The sequence below is a fragment of the Hyperolius riggenbachi genome, chromosome 9 (genome assembly GCF_040937935.1).
Source record: "Hyperolius riggenbachi isolate aHypRig1 chromosome 9, aHypRig1.pri, whole genome shotgun sequence".
NCBI classification, from domain to species: domain Eukaryota; kingdom Metazoa; phylum Chordata; class Amphibia; order Anura; family Hyperoliidae; genus Hyperolius; species Hyperolius riggenbachi.
The window spans coordinates 132,031,795-132,042,620 of NC_090654.1; the positions used below are offsets into that span (position 1 = coordinate 132,031,795).

Consider the following 10,826-nt stretch of genomic DNA (forward strand, 5'->3'; position numbering starts at 1 on the left):
GTTTAAAAGGAAACATCCATATCCCTCTCAGTTTAGGTTCCCTATAAGCTTTTACCAGTTTTTGAGACTGAGCTATTGCAATGCTAGAGATGTTACAGCAGTAAAGCCAGGTAATATCTTTAGACAAATGTGCCTATTAAGCCAGTAGGATGAAGTCCAAAAAGTAAATATTTGAGTTATTTTATGTTTCCAACAGAATATTATTATTATTGTTTTCTAGGAGCAAAATCATGGCAAGCTTTGGACTGTTTGGCTGCGTGTTACTGCTTGTGTGTTTACAAGAAATTATAGTACAGGTATGTTAATTATTATTATTTTCTTATGGATAGGTACAGGGCTATTATTTTGTTCAAGTGTTATTGTCATTGTCAAATGAATGTTAGCCCCTAAAAGTTAACTTATTATTGAATGAACTAGACGCAATGCTAAAAAGCAACACGTGCTGTAGAACCAAGATGTCGGCAAAAGACCCTCGGAATTAGCTAACGTAATCTCAGGAACTGAGTATTTTATGGTCTTTAAACTATGTATAACACTGAAATAATCAATACTGCATTATTCAGTTTTAATTTAAATAATAGTGCGAAGACTTATACATCTTCTTTTTTGTAATCATAGGTTCAAGGGAATCCCATTGCACAAGGTAAGCCAATGATATTGCATGAACATATTTTTTTCTTATATGTTGTAAGGATTTTGTTTTAAAGGCATAAGTAGATAGAATATTAATAATCCTAACATTTGTATAAAGCTTTTCTCCTGTCAGACTCAAAGCGCTTAAAGTGAACCAGAGACGAAGCACCCTCATGTATTTTACCATATATATCAGTGGGAACATTAGAGAAAACACCTACCCTGCTCTCTGTTTCATTCTTCACTGCTCAGCCTGCTTCTAATCAGCCCTGATAAAATCCCTGGCTGAGCATTCAGTCTGGCTTTGCTCAGGAATCAGTATAGCTGAGTCATTATAGCAGAGCCAGAAGGGGGCAGGCTTGGGCTTGAAAATACATCAGAGAAGACAGACTCAGCTGTAATGATTCCTGAGCAAAGTCAGAATGAATGCTCTGATTTTATCAGGGCTTATTAGAAGCAGGCTGAGCAGTGAAGAATGAAACAGAGAGCAGGGTAGGTGTTTTCTCTAATGTTCCCACTGATATATATGGTAAAATACATGAGGTGCTTAGTCTCTGGTTCCCATTAAGAGCTGCAGCCACTAAGGCTTCACTTAAGAGGCCACCCTGCAGTGTTAGGGAGTCTTGCCCAAGGACCTTACCCTGGTCTCCCATGTCAAAGGGACTTTAACTGCTTATCGTTTTAGGACATAGATTCTGTGTCCTAATTTGTGCTGCTGTAGGTTTTAGGACATAGAATGTAAAAATCACTGCTCACCCCACATGCGCATGCGTGGGCACGCTCATGCATGGTCCTGTGCTAAACTTAATGATTGCTGCTAGCAAATAGCAATAATCATTCAATAAACTTAGGCAAAAAAATTGTTAATCCTTGCAGTACCTATACCTGTTTATAAAGTTTTGATGACTGCTTCCTGAAGCGATCAGATGCAATCGCTAGGGCAAAAGTATGGGGCCCCAATGCTCTACAGATGTATTGCTCTGCTGTTGCCTAGCAATGCATCTGTACAGCACTAGGACCGTCGAACTGTCGCCATAGCGAACGCATCCGCATTGCTACAGATGCACAGGCTGGTAATAACAGTCCGCTACAAGCTCAGCTAATAATAAAATATGGCATTTGGGGCATCATTTTACCCGGGAAGGGTATTTTCCTCATTTATACCTAATTTTTGTCCCCATAAAATGACTATAAAATAAAATAGTTTTAGGAAAAAAATATTACCCAAAGCCTAGACTGTACGAAAAAAGCCAAAATATATATCACTAAGATGGTATCAGTAATTAAAAAGTTACTGTTGTATCAATGCGACACAGTGTAAAAATTCAGGTCAGGAACCTTAAAGGGAAGATCCATGCTGCCCAAAAAAAACAAACTGCATTTACCTGGGGCTTCTTCCAGATCCTAGCAGTCGATCGGTGCCCTCGCCACAGCTCCTCTCACGCCTGGTGTCCAGCAGTGAAGAAGCCGACCTCGCCAGGTCGACTTCTGGGTCAGCTTCCTGTGCGCTCCACGGCGCGGGTCACGTGGGTTGCAGTAGAGACCCGATGACGTCACGTACCCCACGTGACCCGCGCCGTGGAGCGCACAGGAAGCCGACCCGGAAGCCGACCTGGCGAGGTCAGCTTCTTCACCGCTGTACACCGGGAGTGAGAGGAGCTGCGGCGAGGGCACCAATCGACTGCCAGGAGCTGGAAGAAGCCCCAGGTAAGTGCAGTTTGGTTTTTTTGGGCAGCGCGGATCTTCCTTTTAACCAGTTTGCATCCCGCATACAGTATAATCACGTCATTGCAAGTGGCTCCTGAAAGCCACATGACGTGATTATAAGTTGCTGTCATTTAATGAGCACAGCGGGCGTGCTAGCACACTCCTGGGCTCATTAACCCCCCTCCCCCTAACTACACTACTCTGGCATCCCTTCCCGTGTCTCCGATTCCCCCACCCCCCCGCCCGATCCTCTGTAATACCCCCCTCCCCCTCCATGCTGCGATGGAGGATTACAATGTAACAATATTTACCTTACCTTGTTCCAGCGCCGATCGCGATCCTCTCCCTGTAGTCCCGCTGTCAGCCTCACTATGCTGAGTGAATCGGGTCCCGGCTTGATGACGTCATCAAGCCGGGACCCGATCCGGTCAGCATACTGAGGCTGCCAGCGGTACTGCAAGGAGGAGATCGTGATCGCCGGTGGAACAAGGTCAGGTGAGAGATTCTTGCTTCCCTGCGCCTAGCTCTGCAGAGGGGGTGGAGGGGACACCTGGCATTTGGGGAGAAAAAATATCTTAAAGGGCCAACTCCTGGCTATCCATGGGGGGGGGGAGGGGATAAAAATTAAAAGGGGCACACAGCCGGCCACAAATGGGGGAGGGGGAGGCATAAAGGGCATACACCTGGCTATGAATGGGGGGAGGGGAGGTAATAAAAAACACATCTGGCTAACTATGGTGGGGGGAGATAAACAGGCACGTGTGGTTCACTGAAGTGGGGGGGGGGGGTTTACAGAGGCACATCAGGGGCTGGGGAAGGGTAACGGGGCACATCTGGCCAAGTATGGGGGAGGGGGGGTATAAAGGAGCACATCTTGATAACTAGGGAGCGGGGAGGATTAAAAAGTGCCACAACAATTAAAGAAAAATCCAAAGCCGCAAAATGGAAAAAAAATGCACCTTTATTTCCAAATAATATATTGTCGCCATACATTGTACTAGGATCATACTTTAAACCCTGTAATAACCAGGACAAACAGGCAAATCAAATGTGTAGGTTTAATCTACAGTACCACTTACTATTTTCAAATTATAATTGCTGAAAACTGAGAAATAATTCCTTTTTTCATTTTTTTCCCCTTATTACCATTAAAATCTGTACAAAATTAAATAATTCTAAGCTAAATGTACCACCCAAAAAAAAGCCTAATTGGTGGCGAAAAAAACAAGGTATAGATCATTTATGTGTGATAAGTAGTGATAAAGTTATTGGCTAATGAATGGGAAGAGTGTGAAATGTAGAAAATTGTTCTGGTTTTTTAGGGGGAAAACCCCAGGGACGCGAACTGGTTAAGGGGTAAAAGCCGTGAAACGCGAACCAGTTATATTAAACAAACAAACAAAAAAGTAAAATTATGTTTTCAGAGATTGCTTTAAATATGGATATGTTTACTGACTACTTTCTAATTCTATGTTATGAGAATATTTTTATTGCAATTATTGCTTTCAGTTTTGGTACACATGAGCCAATCCACAGGATATCTGTTGTGCAAATGATCATGACAACTGATTTTATATTTGATTATCAGTGGGTTGTAAATGTAAAAACAGTGAAAATAAAATCATTCTTTTTTTTTTTTCAGAAGCTGAAAACTTAGATATTGGACAATGCATTTCATATTCTTCTGGCCTGGACTGCTCAGACATATGGCAGAAAAACAAAAGTTCAGCTTGTGGAAGATACATGATCAGACCAAATGGCGCCGATACTCCTTTTCCGGTGAGAAAATAAACAGAACTCTTCTGTTCATAGGGAGCTGAGGTGTGATAGTTTCAGGTAAAAGTAAAAAATATTTATGCTCCGCCTACAGGTATACTGTGAAATGACCAAAAGTGGAGGCTGGACCCTTATACAGAGACGCAATGGACAGGATGGACTTAGCTTTGACAGACTTTGGGACGAATATGTGCAAGGATTTGGGTTTCCTGAAGGTAAGCTGTTATTCCAACTCTATAGTTGTATTCACAATTTCTCCAGTCAAAACTGAAATTCATGGAGGACTTTCCAATTTCCTATAATCATGACAAAATTTTATCTCAGTTGTTAGACACTGATAGTTGTGTTTCTGAGTTGTGTGTATTTTCTCATTGATTGACTATGCATTATTTACTGTATTTAGGAGAGCACTGGTTGGGATTGAAGTATATGAGTAACCTGACAAACCAGATGAAGAAAACCTGTAAACTGCGCATTGAACTGGAAGATTTTTCCAACAATACGGCATATGCAGAATATAGCTCTATCTGTATTTCTAACAAGGAAAACTACAAGCTCACCTTAGGGCAATACTCAGGCACTGCTGGTAAGTGTCCATGTCCTCATGCTCTTCTTTGGAATACATAATAATAAAGTATGAGAGGATTCAAAAAGCTTTGTTTTTGAGGTGAAGTTTTTAGACACTTTAACCACTTCCTGCAAAATGGAAGTTTATAAATGTCCTATCCATGCACCTTTAGTGCAAATAGGATGTTTATATAAATGTCCATTCTGCCAAAGTGCACTTGTACTCTTCATCCTATGGCATGAAGTGGTTAAATAAGAAAAAAAACTTTAAACATTTTTGAAAAAAAAATGTTTCCAGAGAGTGTTTTCACTTTTTAAAGGACAAGAACAGGACAAGAAAGCACAAAGGGTAGGGCCCCTGATTCAGTCTCGGTAACAAAAGGCAGTTTGCAATAATACACAGTTTTAAAAGGCATTCATCACAGTACTGTTAATGCCATTATAGCCTTGCATCATATTAGACATACCTCCCAACTTTTTGAGACAAGAAAGAGGGACACTTTAAGACACGCCCTTGCCACACCTCTAACCACGCCCCACCACACCTCTCACCATGCATTTCACGAAGTATTCTAAATCAAAAGATGTTGATTTATCATTCACACTACACTGGACCTTTCTATCATTATTAGTTTGTCTTAATTAGAACATTTGTAAATAAGGAATATATTAATTTAAATGATGGGAATGAAGATTAGAGTCACTTAAACATTTTTTTCAGTAGAAAAATACATACTTTTTAGTAGAAAAATACATATTTTTACACAGATCTGTTCATCAGTCCTGAAAGAGGGACAACTGGGGAAGAAAGAGGGACAGAGGGATTTGGTTCCCAAAGAGGGACAGTTGGGAGCTATGATATTAGATCATAGTTAGATTAGCATCCAGAGCAAAATATTTAAAGCAAAAGTAGAGTCTGGGTAAATTGGAAAACATTCTGACTGTGGGAACCTGCATGATGCTGCAAGCAGAGCTGAAAATGAACAAAACTTTCAAAAACTCCAACTGAGTTTCATCATGACCCAGATGTTTGTTGTTTTTTTTTGATAATTAATCTGCTTTTGCTTTCTGGGATAGCCAGAGGTACAAACAACAGAACCATGCAGTTGTAAAGGTTATAATAAAAGTTTGCTTTATATTCTGTGAAGAAACGCGGAAAAGCCGCCGCAAGTGTTCAGGGTGAGGCGGCTGTTTCCGCGTCCAACATGGCGGCACAACGCGAAGAAACCGCCGCATGCCGCATAGGCAGAGCGGTGGAGTCCGCATTGGACGCGGCGGTTTGTACGCATAGCGATACTCCTGACATGGTGGCTGGACGCGGGGAGTCCGCCTCTTGCTTGGAAAGCGGTGCGGCGGCTCCCGCGCCCGAATCGGCTGATACTTTGCAAAACATGTCTGGTGTGGGTGGGACTGCTAGTCCACACAGGTTCAGAAGGACGCGCGCGCGCGCTGAGAGGCAGAGCTTATATGACAGCCAGAGAAGAGTCAGCTGACCAAGCCGGGCGGGTGACATTTTCCCCATCCTCCATTGGTCCAGCACTTAGGGGTGGCGCTGGTGAGCGCTATAGTATATATACTGGGTGCCTTTCATTTCTCTGGTGTCTGGCGTTGCGATCACTACATGGTAGCACTCAGACCTTGTCTGTATCTGTGTTCTAGCATAGAATATCCAAAGGTGTTGACGATCAAGGAACTCACACCTTAGCGTCAGGAATATTGAACTGTATTATTTGTTATGACCTTCTGCCTGCCTGACTATCCCTCTGAACTCTGATTCTGTACCTTGCTATTTCTGATATCCTGTTGCCAAACTCTGCTCGTTCCTGGACTCTGTATTTGCCTCCTGATTCTGTACCTTGCTATTCTGATATTCCGTTGCCAAACCCTGCCTGTTTATTGGATTCCATATCTGTCTCCTGAATCTGTACCTTATCTGTCTGTGTGTTAACGACCTGGCTTGCCCGACCTCGAGAACTGGCCTTACTGTTAGAGGCAGTTCCCAGACCTGTTAGTGACACCCTCTCACTGGTGTCACTCACGCTCTGTCCTTCCTACTCTCAGCCTAGCTCCTCCCCCGGGAGAGTCTAGGCCATCAGAAGGAACATACTTCCGTGTAGTACTCAAAGTATACTGTTGCATCTAACACTCACTTGTTATCTCAGGTGTCCAGAGGTTAGTAGATATATCTGATTATCGGTGATACTGCAGATCACCAATAATCGGGTATATTCTGTATTCTCTGTGATACTGCAGTTCACCGGTAATCAGACCCTCTCTGTGTTACACCGATCGTTACATATTCACTATGAAATAGTGATGGTCAAGTAGATGCAAATAACTTTGATTTGATGCCCATGTATGCAAATTTTTATGCAAATTTATGCAGCTTGAAAATGAACCAATCAAATCCTGCTGAGGTAAAATTTGATTATTTAACCTTCAAGCTGCATACATTTGCATAAAAATTGCATACATTTGCATAAAAAATAGCATACATTTGCATCAGTTCGAGGTTATTTGCATCTACTTGACCATCACTACTATGAAACACATTACCAATACATAGGAAGTTTCATCACTCAGATGTTCCTCTCAGGTGAATGAGAACTTGCTTTGTAGCAACTCCTGTGAAGCTGTAAATAAAGTTTAGATTTTGATTTGCAAGTCATTTTTTTAGGACCTGACAAAAAAAAACTATAACGGTAGCCAAATGAATAAGTTATGTTGAAATACCTTATACATTTGACTTTCCTAAACCTTCTCCTCCATTCTCATAATTTTTTTATGCAGTGTAGATATTAACTAGGAACATTACTGATAATAATGCAATGAATAAAACTGCCTATTTTTTTTTTACTATATTCATTTATAAATTATTCAGTCAGTGTTTTCCCATTGTAAAAATCTTTCCTTACGCTGAATTACATTCTGAAATTTAACACAGGCAGTGACATCTTTACTGGGTGTTCCAAAGTCAGATTTTTTTTTCTGACTTTGGAACACCTAGTGAAGATGTCACTGCCTGTGTTAAATTTGGCCTCCCAGAATGCTCAGGGAAGATAATTCTGCATTATAAACAGCCTAGACTTATGCTGTGTACACACTTAAAAGATTAATGAAAGATCACAGACCAATTTTACCCTCTTCCATGTAGTATGAGAGCCATACTCTACACAGTATATTCTATTGAGCTGAACTCCCCATCAGCATAGCCCCCAACCGTCCCGTTTTCGGCGGGACAGTCACGATTTGGGGGGGGCTGTCCCGCTATCCCGTTATGACCCCCCAGTGTCCCGGGCGGCTGGGGGATCAGATGTGAAAAAAAATTGATCGAGGCCCCAGCCAGCGGATGCGGTGTGTTGGATGCGGGTCTGGGTTAATATTGTCCCTCCCTCCCTCCGAATGTGCCCCCCAGTGTCCCCATGTATGTAGAGATTAGGAGCGTAGCGGAGCGGGCAGTCTTACCATTCCTCCTCGCGTACCGGGCTCTAGCTTCCATCTACTTCCTGTGACGTCACAGGAAGCAGGAAACGGAGAAAACCAGATGCCCGGTACGCGAGGAGGAATGGTAAGACTGCCCGCTCCGCTGCGCTCCTAATCTCTACATACAGGGGGACACTGGTGGGCACATTCGGAGGGAGGGAGGGACAATATTAACCCAGACCACACACCGCATCCGCCGGCTGGGGCCTCGATCATTTTTTTACCTCCTCACCCATGGGCACCCTCACCCTTCTCCCCACCCACAATTATTTTTTTAATAAATGAGATATATATATATATATTATGTTTGACTAGAGGTGTGTCAGGGTGTGTGGTTGGGGGTGTTTTGCGGGTGTGGTTTAAGTGTCCCGCTGTCTCATCTCAAAAAGTTGGGAGGTATGCATCAGATAAAAATCTTTGCAAGATGATGTACACAAAGATGCTGTACACATTCAATAGATCAGTTCCTGCAAAAGAACTTTGAGCTTTATTTTTCTGTCAGTCATGACAGGATAAAAAAAAAAACTTCTTGATACAGTTTTGTAAGTGTAAGGCTTGAGGCAATGTTTGGTTGCATGTGGAGCCAGAGCGTGCTTTATCGTGTATAAATATTGGCTGCCAAATACTCATGTTTAAAGGACACCTGAAGTGAGAGGCATATGGAGGCTGTCATATTGATTTCCTTTTAAACAATGCAAATTGCCTGGCTGTCCTGCTGATTCTCTGCCTCTAATACTTTTAGCCATAGACCCTGGACAAGCATGCAGATCAGATGTTTGAAGCTTGGCTGCATTCAGACATTACTGATGCATGTTGCAGGATAGCCAGGCAACTGGTATTGTTTAAAAGAAAATAAATATGGCAGCCTCCATAACCCCCTCACTTCAGGTTTCCTTTAAATATTCTCTGGAGCTTACATATCTCAATCTATTCAGAGAAATCGTGGAATTTAGCATGTTTGTTTCCATTCTGTTGGGGTTAAATGTAAAACTAGATAGATACCCTGACCACAGGAGGAACAGGTAACAAGTGCAGAGATGATGTTGATATTAAAAATGGTACATATTAATCAAGTAAATAAAACATTTCTAATGTCTGAATCTATTTCTTGTTGCAGGGGATGCATTTGAGGGAGACGCAAACAACAGACAGCACGGCATGTTCTTTAGTACACTAGATAACTCTCATGATAACTGTAAACCACGATGTTTCATTGCTGACCAGGCGTATCGGAGCTGTGGGGAGATTTTTTCCTCAGGTTGGTGGTTTAATGCATGCGGAGCAGCAAACCTCAATGGCCTATATCTCAAAGATGAATACACAGACATGCTTGCTTACATTGCCTGGCCAACATGGAGAGTAAGAGAGTCACTAAAATCCACCAAAATGCTTCTGAATTGCAATTAGACGGAAGACTTCTGTGTAATGAACTCTGTATATAAAGTTAAATATGTAATTATTTTTTTGATATAAAATTAGTTTACATTTCATATTTAAGTATATAATTGATTAATGTGCAAATTTATTTAATTACCCTTACATCTTTTAAAGAGAACCTGTAAAAAATATCCATTGGTAATAACCTAAATCTCTTATCTAAATGTATTTAAGAATGAAGTTTTACCAGCCTGCTTTATGTATCATAGAATTGTATTTTTTATAAGCTCTATTTCCTGTCATGCTTGAAGAACCCATTGGAAGAAATCCCTCTGTTCAGCGCCTCCAGCTGAAATGTCCCACTTCAATAACTGTCAGTAAAAAGAACTTTTATTTTTGTCATATCTGACAGGTACTTTGGGAATGTAAACTTTAACAATTTTATGAACACAGCAAGAAACTCAGGCAGCAGATAAAACACTTTCCAACCACACATTTACAGTCCAGATTGTCATAATTCTGTGTGTCAAGAAGAAAAATATGGGAAATAACTATGTTCATCATAAATGAGTTAATAATGTGAAAGTGGGGTTTGACACATTACTATTGCATACTCGTGGCAGCATCTCTTTAAAGCTATTGTTACCCGTCGTAAAAAAACAAAAGCCAGCTACTCACCTAAGGAGAGGGAAGGCTCTGAGTCCTACTGAGCCTTCCCTCTCCTCTCCCAGTGCCCTCCGTGCAGCTCAGGATCCTCCGTTCAAAGCCCCCGCCGCGGGGGACTTCGGAAGTCTTCAGGAGCCGAGTCCTCCCGAAGACAGACGGCTCCATACTGCGCACGCGTGATTACGCAATAGAGGGTGCTCGTGCATGCGCAGTATGGAGCGGCCCGCCTTCAGGAGCCCGAGTTCTCCCGATGACTTCCGAAACCTCCCTTCGGCGGCGGAAGTGGCAGTATTTCACCGAATTGGTCGAATGCTGCTATGTGGGATCCTGACCGGGACTGGGAGAGGAGAGGGAAGTCTCATTAGGACTCAGCCTTCCCTCTCCTTAGGTGAGTGTCTGACTGTTGTTTTTTTTAGGACGGGTTACATTGACTTTAAAGAGACTCTGAAGTCTTGTTTTTTTTACCCTTATTTTGTTTAACATTCTTCTTCAGCTTTAATACCAGAGTGAAATCGCCGCAACCCTGCGGCAGAGGAGTGATTTATTACTTAAAAAACGACTTGCAAAGTTCATCGACTTTGCAGGTCGCAGATCATGCTGCCCTGACACGCAGGGCT

At 42.2% G+C, this 10,826-nt stretch overlaps 1 protein-coding gene across 2 annotated transcripts in view; it reads left to right on the plus strand.

Annotated features, from left to right (window-relative positions):
• The window catches only part of LOC137532696 (angiopoietin-related protein 5-like), a 51,860-nt gene extending 41,672 nt beyond the window's left edge, over positions 1-10,188 (plus strand). For both annotated transcript variants that reach the window (XM_068253519.1, XM_068253520.1), the window contains exons 4-9: positions 221-296; positions 619-643; positions 3,983-4,119; positions 4,211-4,331; positions 4,520-4,702; positions 9,284-10,188. In XM_068253519.1, the coding sequence (XP_068109620.1) occupies positions 221-296; positions 619-643; positions 3,983-4,119; positions 4,211-4,331; positions 4,520-4,702; positions 9,284-9,573 (832 nt within the window). In that variant the 3' untranslated portion in view covers positions 9,574-10,188. The remainder of the gene's footprint in view (positions 1-220; positions 297-618; positions 644-3,982; positions 4,120-4,210; positions 4,332-4,519; positions 4,703-9,283) is intronic.
• Positions 10,189-10,826: the final 638 nt, after the last annotated feature.